The sequence below is a fragment of the Globicephala melas genome, chromosome 20 (genome assembly GCF_963455315.2).
Source record: "Globicephala melas chromosome 20, mGloMel1.2, whole genome shotgun sequence".
NCBI classification, from domain to species: domain Eukaryota; kingdom Metazoa; phylum Chordata; class Mammalia; order Artiodactyla; family Delphinidae; genus Globicephala; species Globicephala melas.
The window spans coordinates 45080034-45097121 of NC_083333.1; the positions used below are offsets into that span (position 1 = coordinate 45080034).

The following is a 17088-nucleotide window of genomic DNA, read 5'->3' on the forward strand; positions in this document are numbered from 1 at the left end:
GGGTTGGGTGTTTTTTAACTGGAAAAGCAAAATGCCACCTTTTCCTGAGCGCTTAGATATTTGTGGAAGTGGGTGGGTTGCATATCTATATGAGGGATTAGCGTGGGCTTGCACCCCGAACCCGAAGTTAGCAAACATTCACAGTCTGAGTCACTCATCAGGACTGGAAACCCACCAGACCCCCTGAGGGAAAGCAGGTGCGTGGAATTCAGGACAGGTGAATCAGACCCCTTTGGGAGGAAAGGAATGCGTTGAAAGCTACCCGGACAATCTCAGGGAAGGCAAGTGAAGGAGATTCAGGGAGGGAGCGGGGAAAGGAAGGAGTGTAAGAGGAAAGGGAATAACGGGCCTCTGGGGAGGGAGGGGTTAACCCGGGCTAGGAGCAGAGGAGGAAAGCGCGTGGTGACGCCCGGGAGGCGGGCTCTCCGCGAGGCCTCTCGAAAACACCAGGCCGCTCCGGGTAAACAACGTGTTAAGGGGGTGGGCCCAGGGGCAGCCACGTGCCGGGGCGAGAGGCTACTGGCTCTCCCGGAGTTGTTTGTGAGCCGTCATTGGCAACGTCGGGGCGCCGCGACGAGCCGATTGGCCGGGATTCGGAGACCCGTCAGGGCCAGGGTGGGGTGTAGGCGGCTGCTGCGGCGCTGGGCCCACCTGGGCCGAACGGAGCGCCAGCGCTACCCGGGCGGGGACCGGAGCCCGAGCCCGAGGCGCGGCCGCCGCCGCCGCCATGCGCTGGGTCCGCGCGCTGCTGAAGAATGCGTCCCTGGCAGGGGCGCCCAAGTACATCGAGCACTTCAGCAAGTTCTCCCCGTCCCCGCTCTCCATGAAGCAGTTTCTGGACTTCGGTACAAGTGGGCGGGAGGCGGCTGGCAGCGAGGGCCCGCGGGGGGTGGAGGTGGAGTGAAGGAGTCCTGGCCATGAAGGATTAACGAGGAGGGTAAGGGAGGCCGAGTGACAGGGAAGGTTTGCTTGCAGGGGTCCAGACAGGAAAGGGTTAACGGGGAGGAAGGGGCCGGCCGCCGGGCTTGAAAGGGTTAAGGGCACCGTTACTGAAGAGACTGAACTGTTAGCAGGAAGGGGGGGGGGCACTGAGAAGGAAGGGTCCAAGATGTCTTCCCGGGCTTTGTGAGGGGTCTTGGAGAGGAAGGGGCAGTGAGGCGGTGACGTTGGAGCAGGAGGGTGTAACCAGGCACTAAAGGGTTACTGGGGGTTGTCCTGTCGACTCTAAAAGTGAAGGTCAGAGAGGAGATGAGGGGGATGCTGGTGGGGGTAACAAGGCAGCACTGGGAGGCGCAGCCATCTGGAAGGAGACCTGCGCGGGGGTGGGCGCGGAGGGGTCGTTTGGGGGAGGGGGCTCTCTCAGATGAGTCAACAGGAGTGAGGCCCTGGCCGGTCCACCTCCGCGCACTGAAGGAGCTGGCTCCCAGCTGTCCTAGAGGGCAAGGACACTTGCAGATCACATCTGCTGTGGCCTGGCCGCCTTACCCCAGCTGGGCAGGGGTCCGGGGCACCATGAGATGGAGCCAGGTAGCTTGTACCTACCCATCCTTGGCTGCCCCCCTGGGATCCTGGGCCAGGGTCGCCTACCATCAGTGTTCTGGGGGTGGCAAGGCTGTGCCAACGTCGGGACTGAAACAGGCATTGTGTGGACCCTGTCTGTTCACACATGGTGCCAGCTGGAGATCAGGGGGGGTTGCCCGGGTCTCTCAAGAGTTGAGGAGACAGAGCCTGGCTTAGGTTACAGCTGTGTCACTGGTGGGACGGGGCGGGGAGGTGGCAGCCATGATACAGGGCATCTGTTCCCCAAGACTTGTCCGCCTACCCCCCTCCCTGTTTGAGCTCCGCCCATGTAGGAAAGCCTCCTGAGCCCACTCCCAGCCCCCAGCATCTGTCCAGTCCAGACTGGACCCCAGTTAACAGAACTGTCACAGGAGGGAGGGGCTCACAGTAGAGTTTGGTCCCCCACTTGGAGTTCAGTGAGGGAAACAGACCTTCAGAAGGATGGTGACATGCACTGGATGACAGTTAAAAGTGGAACCTGGACTTAGAACCCAGGTTTCCTGACTCTAGGCCATGGCCTCATTCAGTCCTCTACTCCCTCTTCATTTTCAAGCCAGACCAAGGATCAAAGTATTTGGGCCCCGGTTCTCAGGCCCTGTCTACCTCACAGGTGGGCGGGCATTAACATAGGGCAGCTCTACAGTGGGCATAAAGACCAGCTGGGCCAGAGATGACACTGGGACCCTGCAGCTGCGGTGGTCCGAGCATAGCTCCCCTCAGCCAGAGGGAGCTCATCCCAAGGTAGGGATGGATTTCCCAGGCCCTTCTGCCCACCTGGATCAACCCCCCCGAAGTGAGTATCTACTAGGAGGGAAAGAAAGAGAAGTGAATAACTTGGGCTGGAGGCAGCTCCCTGTGGGCCCAGGGTGGCCCTTTTCCCTGTGGTTGAAGGCAAGCAGGGTTCAGCTGGGGGTGAGGAGAGGATGCAACCTCTCTAAGGGTTAGGCTGGGTGGTGTGGTGGTCAATGCAGGGGGGGGTCAGGAAAGACTCCTTGTCCCATGCCTCCATCTCTTCTCTTCTGAACCCTCAAGGAAATAAAGGATGTAGTGACCTGACCCCGCCCCCACCCCCAAGATGTCCTCTGGCTCCAGTGCTTTGTAACTCTGTGAGCTCACCCTTCCCTCTCCCACCAGGGTCCAGCAATGCCTGTGAGAAAACCTCATTCACCTTCCTCAGGCAGGAGTTGCCCGTGCGCCTGGCCAACATCATGAAAGAAATCAACCTGCTTCCCGACCGGGTGCTGAGCACACCCTCGGTGCAGCTGGTACAGAGCTGGTGAGACCCCTGAATAGGTCCCCGCACCTCCCACCCCATTGTCAGATGCCCCCTGCTCCCAGGAACCTTGAGGGAGGCGGGGAAAGAGGAGAGGCACAGGGACTCGGAGAGGTAGGGGGGTTCCTGCGGTCAAGTGGGAATGTTAGGCCAGAGCAGGGACTCAGATCAAGCTCGTGGCCTCCATGTCTAGGGGACACAGCCCTATACTCACCACCCTCCATTCTCTGGAAACACAGGATCCACCTAGGAAATCATCATTTTCACAGCCCCAAACCCAAATCAGGCTAATGTCGGCATTTGCCACCAGCCCTGGTCCTGAAAATCTGGCACCTGTTGGGTAGTATTTACCTGAGGCAACTTTGTGGGAAGCAGACACCGGAAGAAGCTAACCTTCAAATTATATAATCCAAACACGTCAGCGTGTTTTGGATGTTGGAAAACACTGGAATAGATGCAAGGATGGCTCAGTACCAACTCCAGAGAGCTTTGGATGGGCAAAGACCAAAGGTTTATTGCACAGAGCAGCAGTAGCAGAGAGAAATCCTCAGTAAAGTTTACTCAGAAACTCTGTCCAGGGATAAGTACCTGAATGCCATTAGCCAGAGGACAGTCACATGGAGAAGGAGCAAGAATTTGCTGTGTAACTGGGTATGTAAATGCGTCATCACGGCTGATCTTCAGTGGCGTGTGTGCAGAAATCTTGCCCTTGCTTCTGGCGGTGGCAGGTGTGGTGTGACTGTGGTTTCCTTTCGGATTCGCGGCATCCGCACCTACTTCGAGCCCAGTGCCGTGTTAGGTTAAACAGGCAGCAGCGGCCCTCAGGGAGCCTGTGATCGCACGGGGGGAGTAGAAGAGGGCAAGCTAAGAGCTACACAGTGGCAGGAGCAGGAAGCCGCTGAAAAGTTAGCTCTATTTAAATTAAAAGCGAAGTGTTATTTTAAAATAACATTGATTGGGTTTTTCCCCTCGTTGCGGAAGTATGACATGTTCACGTTGACACCTGGAGAACACGGAAAAGTAGATAAAAGGGAATGCCAACCACTACCCTCCACCCCTTAACCACACACTGTTAAGGTTTTGTAAGTGCCCTTTATTGGTGCCCTTCCAGCTTTTTTCTATGCATGAATATGCATATGCGTGACTTACTCTAATTAAATGAGGAGAAGGTAAGGAAGGACCAGGTACATGATGTGTGCACAGTGAATTTCAGTTGAATCAGAAAGTTGTGGGGCAGTTGAAATGGACGCAGAGAGGAGGTGACGTGTCACTTGGCCTTACAGGGTGCCTAACTGAACCCTGACCTAGAAGGGAGGGAAGGGCATTCCAGGCCAAAGGAACTGCTTGTGCAAAGGTGCAGAGGCCGGAGAGGGCCCGGCTGGGGCATCTGAGCGCTCACTTTGTGGATACAGTGCTGTTACTGCAAGCGGTGAAGGTGGACGGGGGGACAGAGGGCAGAGCCTGATTTGCACGTGGCCCAACAAGGTCACCCCTCGCTGGGCCCTGTCCCTTAGAGGTCCAAGACCTCTGAGCCAACTGGCATTTCCTGCCATCGGGCAGTGTGGAAGGCATGGGGAGGGACGGAAGGTACCATCTGTTCTCCCCAGCCCTCCTCCGGCTGAGTCACCTGGCTGCCTCTCCAGCTGGTCCCTGACTCCAGGCCCCTCCCTGGACACCGTGTTCCTAGAAGAGTCAGGGGATGTGGGGAGGGAGGGCAGGGAGCTGCTGAACTGCCCGCGATGCCCCCGAGGCCCCCAGAGTCCCTTCCTGAAACGCGGTTACACATGTCGGGGGGCTTGGCCTGACGTTTTTCTTCCCTCAGAGCTGGGAAGTAATGTCCAGCAGCAGCAGGAGGGAGTGAAGTTAGACAAAAGGGAAGACTTCCCAGTGCATGACTCACTTAGAGGGGAGCAGGCCAAGGTATTGCTAGAGTGTGCTGTCACACTGAAGAGACGGCCTGCTGAGACTGTTCCCGGAGAATGGGCATCAGCTGCAGCAAGAGAGACTGTGGTCTGAGGGAAGGAAGGACTCTCTGAGGCGGCTGCCTGTGAGAGAGGGCAGACCTCCCTATCTGGGGGAACCCCCTTGCCAGCTTGGATGATGGAGGCGGTGGAGGTGGGTAGAGTTTGCAGGAGAGGAGGGGGACGACCTATCAGAGAGCCTGGCAAGAGGCCCGCTAGCCTCAGAGTCTGATGAGTGAGGAGCAAAACCTCCCCTTTGGAAATGGACAAGCCCTGAGCACCTGCTCTCTGGAGGAGCAGAGGTAATAGTTAATCTGTGGCAACAGCTAATGGAGTTTCTATTCAGCTGGGGAAAGGTTCCAGGCAGGAATCACTGTGGGCAAGTGGAGAATTCCTGGCTCTAAACAAACCTGATGTATTATTTCAACCGGACAGACTTGGTGTTGTGGGAACCTGTTTTGGAAGTGACTGGAAGGTAGAGGAAAGCCCTGGGTGGTGGCGCCGGCATGCCTGACTCTGAGGCTTGGCTTTGCTGCTTGCTAGACACTTAATGTTTGGTCAACCACGTGGCCCCTCTGAGCCTCGGCTTCCTCATCTGTAAAATGGGGATCCGTTCTGTTGCTAAGGGTCAGATGCCACTGCTGGATGTGAAAGCACACGGAACTCTCTAAGCGTGAGTGATGTCTGCGAGCTTCTGGCAACAGCACCTCCGGGACAAAGACGATGTGCTGTGGCGGAGGTTCTCTTCACAGCGTAGTAATAATAATGATGACGATGACAGAAGCAGACATGCCTGGAGCCGTTCTAAGCGTGTCCACGTATTAACTCATTTAACTTCACAACAGCCTGATGAAGTAGGCCTTGTTCTTATCCCCATTTTGTAGACGAGGAAACTGAGGTTCAGAGAGAGTAAGAAACTTGTCTGAGCTCATTCAGGTAATATCTGGCAGAGCCAGGATCCCAGCCCAGGCTCTGTGATCTGGAGGCTGCGTTCCTGAAGGGAAAGGAGAGAACCGCGTTCTGGGACAGTGACCAGGAGTCAGAGATTTCTGAGCTCGCAGAGCAAGTCAGTGGGAAAGTAGATTTTCTTTACAGAGAGGGTTTGATGGCTAGTATTGTGGGGGCACAGAGGGGTAACCTTGCCTCCTCTCGGGAGAGAAAGACAGCCTGAGGAAGGGCGTGGAGTCGGTGGGGATGTACTTCGAGAAAAGGGAGGGTTGAGTGATGACTGCAGAGTAGAATCAAACGACAGCGAGTCCCTCCTGTCACCAGTAGAGCCTTGGCAGGGCTGCAGGGAAGGGGGTGGCAGGGGGTATCACCAGCACCTTCTATGAACTTCTCTTGCGTCAGCAAGTATGTAGACCCCAAACCCAGTCCTTGCCCTTGAAAAGAATGACCACCTCACAGGTTCCGGGCGCCCAGGGCCAAACCCTGCCATTGAATCCCTCAGCCACCACTTAGGTAATCAGAATGGAGACCGGGCACCAGCATCGTCTCCTCTAATCCGCGCCTGCTGCTACGAAGCCCACTTCACACACGGGAACCTGAGTGGCACCGCCAGCAATGGGACCCAGGTCGGCCTGGCTCAGGGCCGTGCCCATCACCCCTCCACAAGCAGCTTCCAGATAGATGGAGGACACGTCTGCCCCCCTCCCCTCCTCGCAGGGCCTTTGCCTTGTTCACACCCCTGGTCCCCAGCGGCTGTGGACACTAGTACGTGGTGCACACACACCCGCAGGCGCCCAGACTCACACATGCTTACCACTCCTCTGCCCCCACGCAAGGCTGCACACGCCTCCTCCCCAGCTGCCGGGCACTCATTCCGACACCCACGCTCACACGCTCACACACGCGCGCACACACACACGCTCACACACGCACACCCACACACACAAGCGCACACGCACACACATGCTCACACACACGCGCGCGCGCGCACACACACGCTCACACACGCACCCACGCTCACACAGACGCGCGCGCGCACACACACGCTCACACACGCGCACCCACACACTCACACACACACACGCTGTCTCGCTCCCTCCTCTCTCCGTTTTCCACTCCCAGCTCCTAAATCCAGGGCTCTGGAATGGCTGGAAAGCCCCAGAGGCAGGGTTTGGGGCTTCCACATTACCTCGGTGGAGGGGAGGGGAAGGAAGCTCTAGATCTCACCCAGGAAGTCCTGGGCGGCCTTGTTTACTGTTGGGGTCGGCAGGCCAGGCCTTCCCTAGGGCGTCACATTGGCCCCACTGCCTGCTCTGCCAGGCCCGGGGCAGGCTGCGCATCTGTCATTGCACCACTGGTCCAGACCAGTGTCCAAGCCCAGCTCTTTCTCTGGCCCTCGGGGGTGGGCAGCCCAGGAGCCAGCGTCACTCCTTCCCCAGCGTCTTTCCCTGTTTAGGACCAAGATCTGGCCCAGGGCTGAGGTCTGGTCTGCCAGGCCCTTGGGGGGCTTCAGGCCAGAGTCAAGGTTCCCCTGGGAGAATCTTTGTCATCCTCTCCTCTTCCTTCCAAGAGTACACTCAGGACCACTGCCCTGAAGGAATGGCCCTGCGAGGGGGGCAGGCAGGGATTCTAAACCCTGCTTCACAGTCAGGAGACGGAGGCCCGAGGCTGCCGCTCTCCCCAGAGCCCTGCCCGCAGGCGCTGCTCGTTGCCAGTCCATCCTGGTGCCCTTTGTTCTACTTCACTGGCCACGTGACAGCGCCCTATGGTTCATTAGGCAGCCCCAGAGGGGCGGGGCCCGCAGCGAGAGCGCTCACCCTACCCTCGCCCCCGCTCCTGGCCAAGCTGGTCAGGGGCCCCTAGCTCTCTCTGCTTACCCCAGGGTCTTGGGAAGGGGTTCCAGGGCCCCCACCCCTCAGCTGGTCTCCTCGCTCTCCTCTCTCTGCCTGTCGCCACCATTGCATACTCGCAGGTTCTCCTCCCAAATCCCCTCTCCCTCTAAGAATCCCATGAGCCTGACGCTTTCTTCTGGGTGTGGTCAAGGAATGAGGGATAACACAGGCCTGTGAGAGAGGATCCCAGCTCTGCATGTTAACTTCCTCATCTGTAAAATGGGTCTAGCGGTAGCACCCCCCCAACACACAGGGTCACTGTGGAGGTCGAAGTAGGGGAACACAGAGCAGAGCCCTGGCACAAGGCCGGCGCCAGTAGATGCTGGGCCGCCTTCACCATCAGCATCGCTGTTGGGACCGGTGTAGACAGTGAGCACTTGACCGTGTGGTGTAGACTTGGCATCAGACAGACCTGGGTTGGAATCCCAGCGCGAATGCTTACTGTGTGGCCTGGGGCATATTACCTGCCCTCTCTGAGCTGGTTTCCTTGTCTGCAAAAGGGGGGAAATACCACATGCTCATGAAGGCTGCTGGGAGATGAGAGACCCTGTGTAGACTCTGAGCTCTAACAGTCACTGGGTAAGTGTCGTCTGTTCTTATTCTCCAGGGAGCCTGCGGTGGGGCCGAAGGAGGGCCGCTCTGTCTGCTGGGGCTGCGGGGGTACTGAGGGGGAGCTGATCTCCTCTGCTGTCGGCTCCGCCTACCAGTGACTACGCCACCTCTTGCCAGGCGTCGTGCCGGGCCCTGGGTGGGGAGGGCAGGCAGGCGCAGCAGGGCGAGCACGGCCCCATTCCTGCCATCAGTGGCCGTCCAGAGCGTGACAGATTCAGACATGGTGTGATTCCGAGTCTTTGCCCAGTACAACCAGGAGAAGTGTGTCGTGTGCCGCCTGGGGACCCAGAGGGTGCACTCAGCTGTTGACAGTGTCTGAACCACTGTTCGAAACAAGAGCAAACGTTTAGAGAGTGCTCACTGTTTGCTGGGCACCGTGTTAATTATCACATTTAATTCTCACCAGAAAGCAGTGACAGCAGTAGGTCCAAAACCCTTCCTTTTCTGATGAGGAAACTCAGGCCCAGAGAGGTTCCATGACTTACCCAGAGCCACGCAGCTCAAAGTGGAAAAACCCAGCCAGGAACTCGGCAGAGCCAGCTTCAAAGCTAGCCCTTTTACCCTCTTCTCTACTGGTTTAAGCAGCAGAGGGGAGAGTAGCAGCTAGTGGGTGGAGGGGGCAGGCCACTCCAGGCAGAGGGAACCGCAGGCCCCACGGGCTGAGCACTTCGAGCAGCCAGCACTGTACAGTGGCAGGTGCGCTGGAGGCCGGTCTTCACTATACTACCTCCCAGCTGTGGAGCTGCTTCAGGCCTCAGTTGAGGAGACTGTGAAATGGGGCTAATTACTGCCGTTCTTACCTGTCAGGGTCAAAGCACTGTGTACCTGGGAATGCTTCCGACTGTGGTGGGGGCCTCTTCTAGAGACACTGTTAGGCCCCGGGGGCCCTCCCCCCCCCCCGCCCTGGTCAGAGCTCTCGGTGGCCCCTCCTTCCTGCCGGCTGGAAGTGTTTCTGCCGGAGAGAGGCTCAGCTCTCCGCCTTCCCCAGGAGAATGGGCTGTCGCGGGCTGAGGCGTTAGCAGGGAAGCAGTGGCGTCCTGCCTCGCAGTAGGGGCGGGGGGGACAGTGGCTCCAGGTTGGCACCATCTGGGCAGCCCGGGTCGCTTCAGGCTCTCCGTGGGCCCCAGCCCTACCCAGTGTCAGAGCTGGGCATGCCCACCCCACCCCGAGTCCTTCCCACCCACCATTTACAATCCAGTTCCCTAGGAGCCTGCACAGCTCCTGGTGCCTGGAGTCGGGAGTATAAGGCTGTCATCTTCCTCCCGGAACCCCTGCTCTGGGAGAGCTCTGGGCCTCCCTGAACCCCTGCTCTGGGAGAGCTCTGGGCTGGCCACTCTGCCCCCGTGCCCGTGGGATGCAGAAACAACCCTGCGGGACAAACACTAAGATCTGCTTCCACGACGGGCCCTGGGGAGCTAAGTGCCTCGCCCCAGCCTGCCCTCACTGCTGGTCTCGGGCAAGGCCCCTCTCCGGTCTGGGCCTCAGTCTCCTAATCCGGGAGACCTGTGGGTGGGGTGGTCACCAAACCCCCTTTGAGGACTGGTATTCTAGGATGTCAAGCAGAGGCACTCTAGGTACCAACAAATTAGAGACTTTCTTGCATAACTCGCGGTGTCGTTGGGGAGACTCACGTACGGAGGGAGCAGAGTGAGAGAACCCACGCGGCCCAGCTCTGGGCGGCGCCCACTGGAGGCGCAGGACAGAAGCAGGGTCAGCAGAGTCAGGTGTGCCGGGGCCCGGCCTGGGGCTGAGGCGTCCCCCGCCCCCTCCCGCACACAGGTATGTCCAGAGTCTCCTGGACATCATGGAGTTCCTGGACAAGGACCCTGAGGACCATCGGACCTTGAGCCAGTGAGTGAGGCCTCGGCTGGGGGCGGGAGGGCAGGTGTGGGCCACGGCCCCGGGGGCAGAAATGCCAGCGGGATGAAGGAAATGCCCCCACCCTCAGGGGTGTCCAGTCTGAGGGAGCAGACAGCCCCCGATCCTTGGTGTGCCCTGAGTCTGATGGGGGGACCCAGGCCCCGCCCCTGTGGAGCTCCCAGGCCGTCAGGCAGGCGGTGGGAGATTTGGGGTCGGCTTCCGGAGGAGTGGGCTGGGGAGAGTCGAGTGGGTGAAGGCACCATGGAGAGAAGCGGGGTGCTTCTGAGGGTGTCCCAGGGCTGGGGCAGGGTGAGGGCCAACGTGTACCCCCATCGCAGGTTCACCGACGCCCTGGTCACCATCCGGAACCGCCACAATGACGTGGTGCCCACCATGGCGCAGGGCGTGCTGGAGTACAAGGACGCCTACGGCGACGACCCCGTCTCCAACCAGAACATCCAGTACTTCCTGGACCGCTTCTACCTCAGCCGCATCTCCATCCGCATGCTGATCAACCAGCACAGTGAGCGGGCGCGGGGCCGGTCGCTGTTCGCATGTTTACAGAAGGCAAAACCGCGTCGCCTCTTTGCGGGGCGTTCGTAAAAGTCTCTTTACGTTAGGACACAGGTGGTTGTCTGGTGTTTCTTACTCCAGGAGTATTAACTATGATTGTTGAGAAATCGTAGCCAGTCATTAATTACACAAGAAGGTAAAAATTATTTTTAAACGTCTAGCAAAAGAGAAGACTAAATATAACGTACAATGTATGGGGAGGAAACTTCTGAGAAGACTTGCGTCAGGCCTACAAAGGTCCAAGACTGGCCTGGGCCAGGGCTGGAGGGGTCAGGGGTCAGGGCGGAGAGGGTGGGGGGGTGCGGCATCAGGGTCAGAAGTGTCAGAAGTAGAGGTGGAGCACTGGAGAACGGGGGGGGGGGAGGGAGCGCTGGGGTTGTGTGGCCCCGCTAACCACGCCCGCCCTCCCCGCCCGCAGCCTTGATCTTTGACGGCAGCACCAACCCAGCCCACCCCAAACACATCGGCAGCATCGACCCCAACTGCAGCGTCTCTGAGGTGGTGAAAGGTGAGCTGTCCCCACCGTGCCTGGCCCACAGAGGAGCCCCAGTGATCCCCCAATCTTACCTGGCCAGACGGTGACCCATTCCCCAGTGGGTGGGGGCCACGTCCCCATGGGTTCAGTGTTGGTGCCAAGAGGACTGCCTGCTGGGGAGAGGTCACCCCATTCCCTGATGACCCCTCTCTTCTCTCAGATGCCTACGACATGGCCAAGCTCCTGTGTGACAAGTATTACATGGCCTCACCTGACCTGGAGATCCAGGAGATCAATGGTGAGGGAGTGAGGCTGTGTGTCTGCCTGTCTGTCTGTCTAAGCGCTGGGCACATGGGAGAGGAAAGTGAGGTGGGACTCAGGAAATGAACTGTTACCTGGATGAGGGAGAAGCAGAGCTATTATTGTATTATTATTATTAATTTATCTGGTAAATATTTATTAAGCAGTAAACACAACAGGCAAGGTCCCCGTTCCCACGGAGCTTACATTCTCGGTACTGGGGAGGTTGGGGAATGGGACCTTTAACCAATGAACAAATAACAAACAAGATAACTTCAGGTCATGATAAGTGACAGGAAGGAAACACAATGGGGTAACGTGACAGTGATGGATAGGAGCAGTGTATTAGGTGGGATATGAGTTTGGCTGTCTTCCCAAAATCCAAAAACTGGTTTAATTTGAGAGAGAGGTTTCCGTCTCCCCAGCCCCTGGGGTAGAATGGTGAAAGCTGGCTACCCACCCTCATGTCTCAGTTCCAGCCTGGAGAAGGGGAAAGAGGATGTAGAAGGCAGGGCCTAAGAGCTGAACACAGCACTTTCCTACGTCTCCCAGCTGCAAGGGAGGCTGGGAATTTAGTCTCTAGCTGGGTAGTCACGTGCTAGTCAAAACTTCAGGGGAGGGAGGCATCTATTACTGAAAGGAGAAAGGGAATAACGGATACAAGAGGATGGCTACAGGGGTCCTACTTTGGATGGGGTAGTCAAGGACCAGAAGGAACAGTGTGGTGGGGTTAGGAGATTAAAGGGGTGATGGGTGGGAGAGAGGCTAGGCATGCAGGGCCAGTGGACCACAGACAGGAGCTGGGATTTTGAGAACAGCAGAAAGCCACCAGAGGTTTGAAGCCCGGTGATGACAGGATCTGAGTAACATTCTAAAGATACTTAAAGGGGGCTTCCCTGGCGGCACAATGGTTAAGACTCCGTGCTCCCAATGCAGGGGGCCCAGGTTCGATCCCTGGTCAGGGAACTAGATCCCACATGCATGTCGCAACTAAGGAGCCTGTGAGCCGCAACTAAGGAGCCCACCTGCCAAAACGAAGACCCAGTGCAACCAAATAAATATTAAAGAAAAAAAAAGATATTTAGAGGTTGGAGGAGGCAGGAGAGGACACAGGAAGACCAGTTAGGAGGTCACTGCAGATTCAGGCAAGGGGAAGGGAAGGCAGCAGAGAGGAAAAGAAGGGGGTGAACTGGATAAATACCTTGGAGGTGCAGGGGTGAGGAGGATCAGGGCCTCTACCCTCCCCTCCACCCACCTGCTCCTCAGCCACCCTGGCCTGTGGGCCAGAAACCTGAGGTGTTCACACCTCTGTGCCTGGAAGTCGCACTGCCCACATCCTAGTCTTTCCTTAAGACCTGGATCAAGTCCTCCTCCTCTGAAAAGCCTTCCCGGACTTCCCAGGAAGAGTTAGGCACCGCCTGCCCCAGGTGTGCCTCTAAATTGCTCTGTTTGAATCACTTGGCAGAAACCAAAGGGCAGAGACAGGCCGCTTTACTTCAGGATCCCTGGGGTCAAGCCCAGGGCCTAGCACACAGCTCTGGGCACAACACCTAATGTGAAAGTCAGTTGTGCGTTTCTCTGTCTAGACTTGAATTTCTGAGAGGGTAGGATTGAATTTTATGCAACTTTATGTCTCCACTGCTCAGCACAGGGCCCGAGTTTCCTTCATTCATTGATCCACTCACATTTACTGAGCTGCTGCTACATGCAAAGCTCTGTGCCAGGCACCAGGAAGAGACACTCAGTCTATAAAACCAAGAAAACTCTCCAGGATAGAGTGATTCTTGGGAAGTAGGATGCTGGTGTCAAAATCACCTGGGCAGCCCCCTCCCCTCTCCTCTGGGTGAAAAGGCTCTACAGGGGATTCTGGTATCAAGGTGAACGCTAGTAGGCTACATTTAGGATAGACAGATATTATTTGGGTGGATGAATGATGGATAGATGGGTAGATAAACAGTGGATGAATGGAAGGATGGATCTGTACTTTGAATGAATGGATAGATGGGAAAGAGATGTTTGAACAGATACATAGATCGAGGGACAATTGGATGGTTGGGTGGACATTGAATGGGTAGATAGAGGAACGAATAGATATTGAATGGATATGACTATGAATGGATGGATAATGGATGGCTGGACGGACAGACAGACACTGTACAATGGATGGATATTATACAGAGAGAGAGATGGATGAATGGACACTGAATGAATGGCTAGACGGATGAACGAATGAGCAGATGGATGGACGATGGAGGGACAGTGGTTGGTGGTTGAGTGCTGGGTGCTGGATGCTGGTGAATGAATGCTGAATGCTGACCTCCTGACAATTTCCTGATCTGTGGTTTGGACTTCCCTGGCAGCATCCAACTCCAAACAGCCAATTCACATGGTCTATGTCCCCTCCCACCTCTACCACATGCTTTTTGAACTCTTCAAGGTGAGGAGGCTGGGGGATGGTCCTTTGTGGGGGGTGGGAGTGGTGGGGTCTAGGTTGCTCTCACTGTGTCTTACCCCTTTTCCACCACAGAATGCCATGCGAGCGACTGTGGAAAGCCATGAATCCAGCCTCACTCTCCCACCTCTCAAGGTCATGGTGGCCTTGGGCGAGGAAGATCTTTCCATCAAAGTATGTGACCCTTGACTTTGGGGACCAGAGAGCAGTGGTGTGGAGACTTCCCTCCTGCCAGGAGATGGGCTGAGGGAAGCCCCTGGGGGTGAGGAAGATCTGAGAAGGTCGGGTGGGGTGTGGAGAGAACTGAGGTCTGGAGACCCTGACGTGTCCCACGTCCCCCAGATGAGTGACCGAGGTGGGGGTGTTCCCTTGAGGAAGATTGAGCGCCTCTTCAGCTACATGTACTCCACAGCCCCCACGCCTCAGCCTGGCACCGGGGGAACCCCACTGGTGAGACGGCTTCTCTCTGGCTCCCCCCACTGGCCTCCTGAAGGATGCCTGTTGGCCTTCGGGTCTCTTATCAAATTGTCACTCTTGCCCATCTCTCGCTTCCCTACCTCCCATGGTCCCTCCGTCCTTGTGTGGCTGTGTGTGAGTCTGAGTCTGGGCCTCCCTGCTCTTCCTGTCTCTCCCAGCCTGTACCTACCTACCTATCTGTGGGTGTCTTCTGTCTGTCACTGTTGCTCAACTCTCCCTTCCCCTCTCTCTCTCCACAAGTAACTACCTCTCTCTTGGAGTTGTTCAGCTTACCAACACCTCCCTGTCCGTTCCCAGCAGAGTAGGCAGAGCTGGGTGTGGGAAATTGAGACAGAGAGGTGCCCCGTGACCTGCCCAGACCCCTGGCTACCAGTCCCGAGCCCCTCTCCCTGCCCTGCTTACTGCTCCCCACCCGCCCCATGCTCCGCAGCCTTCCTCCCTCTGCCAGACCGATTTCCTTTATCCCACGGTCCCCACCTTGCCTCAGAGCTGTCCCTTTCTCATGTCCCCTCCCCACCCCAGTTCTGGGAGTCCCCGTGCACGACCCCAGCTTGGCCCTCCTCACTCAGCACATCGGGTCCCTGCAGTTCCAGGAAGCCCAGGGCCAGTGTCTCCTCACGCTCCCTTCTCACCCCCTTGCAGGCTGGCTTCGGGTATGGGCTCCCTATTTCCCGCCTGTATGCCAAGTACTTCCAGGGGGACCTGCAGCTCTTCTCCATGGAGGGCTTTGGGACCGACGCTGTCATCTATCTCAAGGTGAGTGCCCCTGCCTGCAGAGTCTGGCTGGGGGAGTTTGCTGATAGGTCGGGCCTGTTATTAGGTTTCTTTTCCATCCCTCCAACCTTTTCCTGATTCCAAACTGAGAATCAGAGCGAAGCTATAGTTCCCAGCCACCAGGCACTCCTAAGTTGGCAGGCAGTTTCAGGGAGTCTGTGGTTTGCATGAGTAAGACCCTGTTCTGGGAACCCTTGACTTGCTAGACTCAGAAGGAAACGGGGTGGGGGGGCGCTTCCCTGGTGGCACAGTGGTTGAGAGTCCGCCTGCTGATGCAGGGGACACGGGTTCATGCCCCGGTCCGGGAAGATCCCACATGCCGCGGAGCGGCTGGGCCCGTGAGCCATGGCTGCTGAGCCTGCACGTCCGGAGCCTGTGCTCCGCAACAGGAGAGGCCACAACAGTGAGAGGCCCGTGTACTGCAAAAAAAAAAAAAAAAAAAAAAAGGAAAGGGGGGACCACAGATAACTCCTGATTCAGCTCAGGGGGAGACTGAGGCCCAGAGCTGGTGACCTTGTTCAGGGTCACAGAGCCTGGCCTCCTTCCTATCCCTCCCTGACCTTTAAGTGAACAGCCTTCTTGAATGGGCAGGAGCGAGCCACGGAAGGGACAGACCCTCTCATGGGTCTTTCCGGGTTAGTCATCTCAGCCCGTGTCTGGCACTTGGCTGGGCTAACATGTGGGCCACAGTCAGTGGCCACCAGAGTGTACCGGGGCAAGGCTGGAGTGCCGAGGAGGGGGCAAGGCGCAGGGAAGCAGGAGAGGCTGACCCTGATGCCGTCCAGGCCCTGTCCACGGACTCGGTGGAACGCCTGCCCGTCTACAACAAGTCAGCCTGGCGCCACTACCAGACCATCCAGGAGGCCGGCGATTGGTGTGTGCCCAGCACAGAGCCCAAGAACACGTCCACGTACCGTGTCAGCTAGAGGCCGCCCCACTCATCTGCGCCCAGGAGGATGGACTGCTGTCTCTGCATCCGGCCACCATGGTGACCCTCCCTGTCCCCACCCCAGGTTGGGGGAGGCTCTCCCTGATGACCAGCTTCTTGTCTCTGTGGAAATCACTGCGGTGACCGGTCTGTGGTGGCCCCTAAGTGCCAATCTCTGTCCCTGTGGAGACTCCTAGGGGATCTCCCTGGGTCCAGTCTCTGTGGGCAATGCCTGAGGATTGGGGGATGCCTCCACCCTGATAGGGTGTCCCAGAGATACATTTCCATGGCATTCTTTCTCTCTGAGCCCAGAGCTGCCACTTCTCTGCTGGGGGTCCTAGGTCCCCCTCACTGCCTTCCACAGCCCTGGCCTTCCAAGTGGACACCCCTGCTTGCCTTATTCCCTTGGCCCGTGCCGGTACCCTGGCCCTGGTCTGGTGTCAGTGTTAGGAAGGGGCCAGGTACCCGCCACATCTGGCATAGTGGGAGGGGACCCTTGGTTGGGGACCTGGTCCTACAGTCTCTTCCTCCACTGAGTTTAAGGTCAAAGTTAGGGGGGAGGGGTTTCTCACCTGGGGCTCACCCCTAAAGCCGAGGAGCCTGGGAGGACCCAGAGCTTGGCCGTCCAGCCAAGCTGCTTGAAGCCTGCAGGTGGGCCCAGCGATGTTTCTGCCGCCACCCGAGCCCTTCCCCTGCATGTCCTCACATGCGTCCACCTGCCTGCCACACACGGTCCCCCACCGAGCTCCAGACCCCAGTTCCCACTGTGCCCGCGTGTGCTTGGGGTGGCTTTCTCCCTAGAACGTTGTGTGTACATAGCTAGTTTTATAGCCCTTTCCCTTAGCACACAGGGGGTTAAAGTTGTGTGCTCCTCCCAGTGGCTGTGATGGTGACAGTGACATCCACAGTAAAGAGGAGATCAAATGAGACTGCAGCCCTGCTGCTTTCCTGGGGGAGGGAGATCCTCACGTATAAACGCATACAGACTGCAGCCCCTGTGACC

General features: G+C 57.5%; 1 protein-coding gene across 5 annotated transcripts; it reads left to right on the plus strand.

The window, feature by feature from the left end:
• Positions 1–602: 602 nt before the first annotated feature.
• Positions 603–17014, plus strand: PDK2 (pyruvate dehydrogenase kinase 2). 5 transcript variants are annotated; one of them, XM_030840253.2, is made up of 11 exons: positions 603–845; positions 2695–2836; positions 10026–10097; positions 10445–10629; positions 11098–11187; positions 11375–11452; positions 13815–13891; positions 13982–14080; positions 14249–14356; positions 15026–15139; positions 15943–17014. In XM_030840253.2, exons 1-11 carry the CDS (start codon positions 728–730, stop codon positions 16081–16083), a joined length of 1224 nt encoding a protein of 407 aa, XP_030696113.1. In that variant the 5' UTR covers positions 603–727; the 3' UTR covers positions 16084–17014. The 5 variants fall into 5 exon arrangements, with proteins under 5 accessions (XP_030696113.1, XP_030696118.1, XP_060146261.1 ...); XM_060290278.1 differs by having other exon boundaries at positions 800–937; XM_060290279.1 differs by lacking the exon at positions 603–845 and adding an exon at positions 1101–1236.
• The last annotated feature ends 74 nt before the right edge of the window (positions 17015–17088 follow it).

What these genes read in the sequence shown, in the direction of transcription:
- PDK2 (XM_030840253.2), top strand. Translation starts at nt 728, where the DNA reads ATGCGCTGGGTCCGCGCGCTGCTGAAGAATGCGTCCCTGGCAGGGGCG. An exon ending in CGTCTCTGAGGTGGTGAAAG is followed by an intron (nt 11,188 to 11,374) that starts GTGAGCTGTCCC and finishes CTCTTCTCTCAG; the next exon opens with ATGCCTACGACATGGCCAAG. An exon ending in AGGAAGATCTTTCCATCAAA is followed by an intron (nt 14,081 to 14,248) that starts GTATGTGACCCT and finishes CACGTCCCCCAG; the next exon opens with ATGAGTGACCGAGGTGGGGG.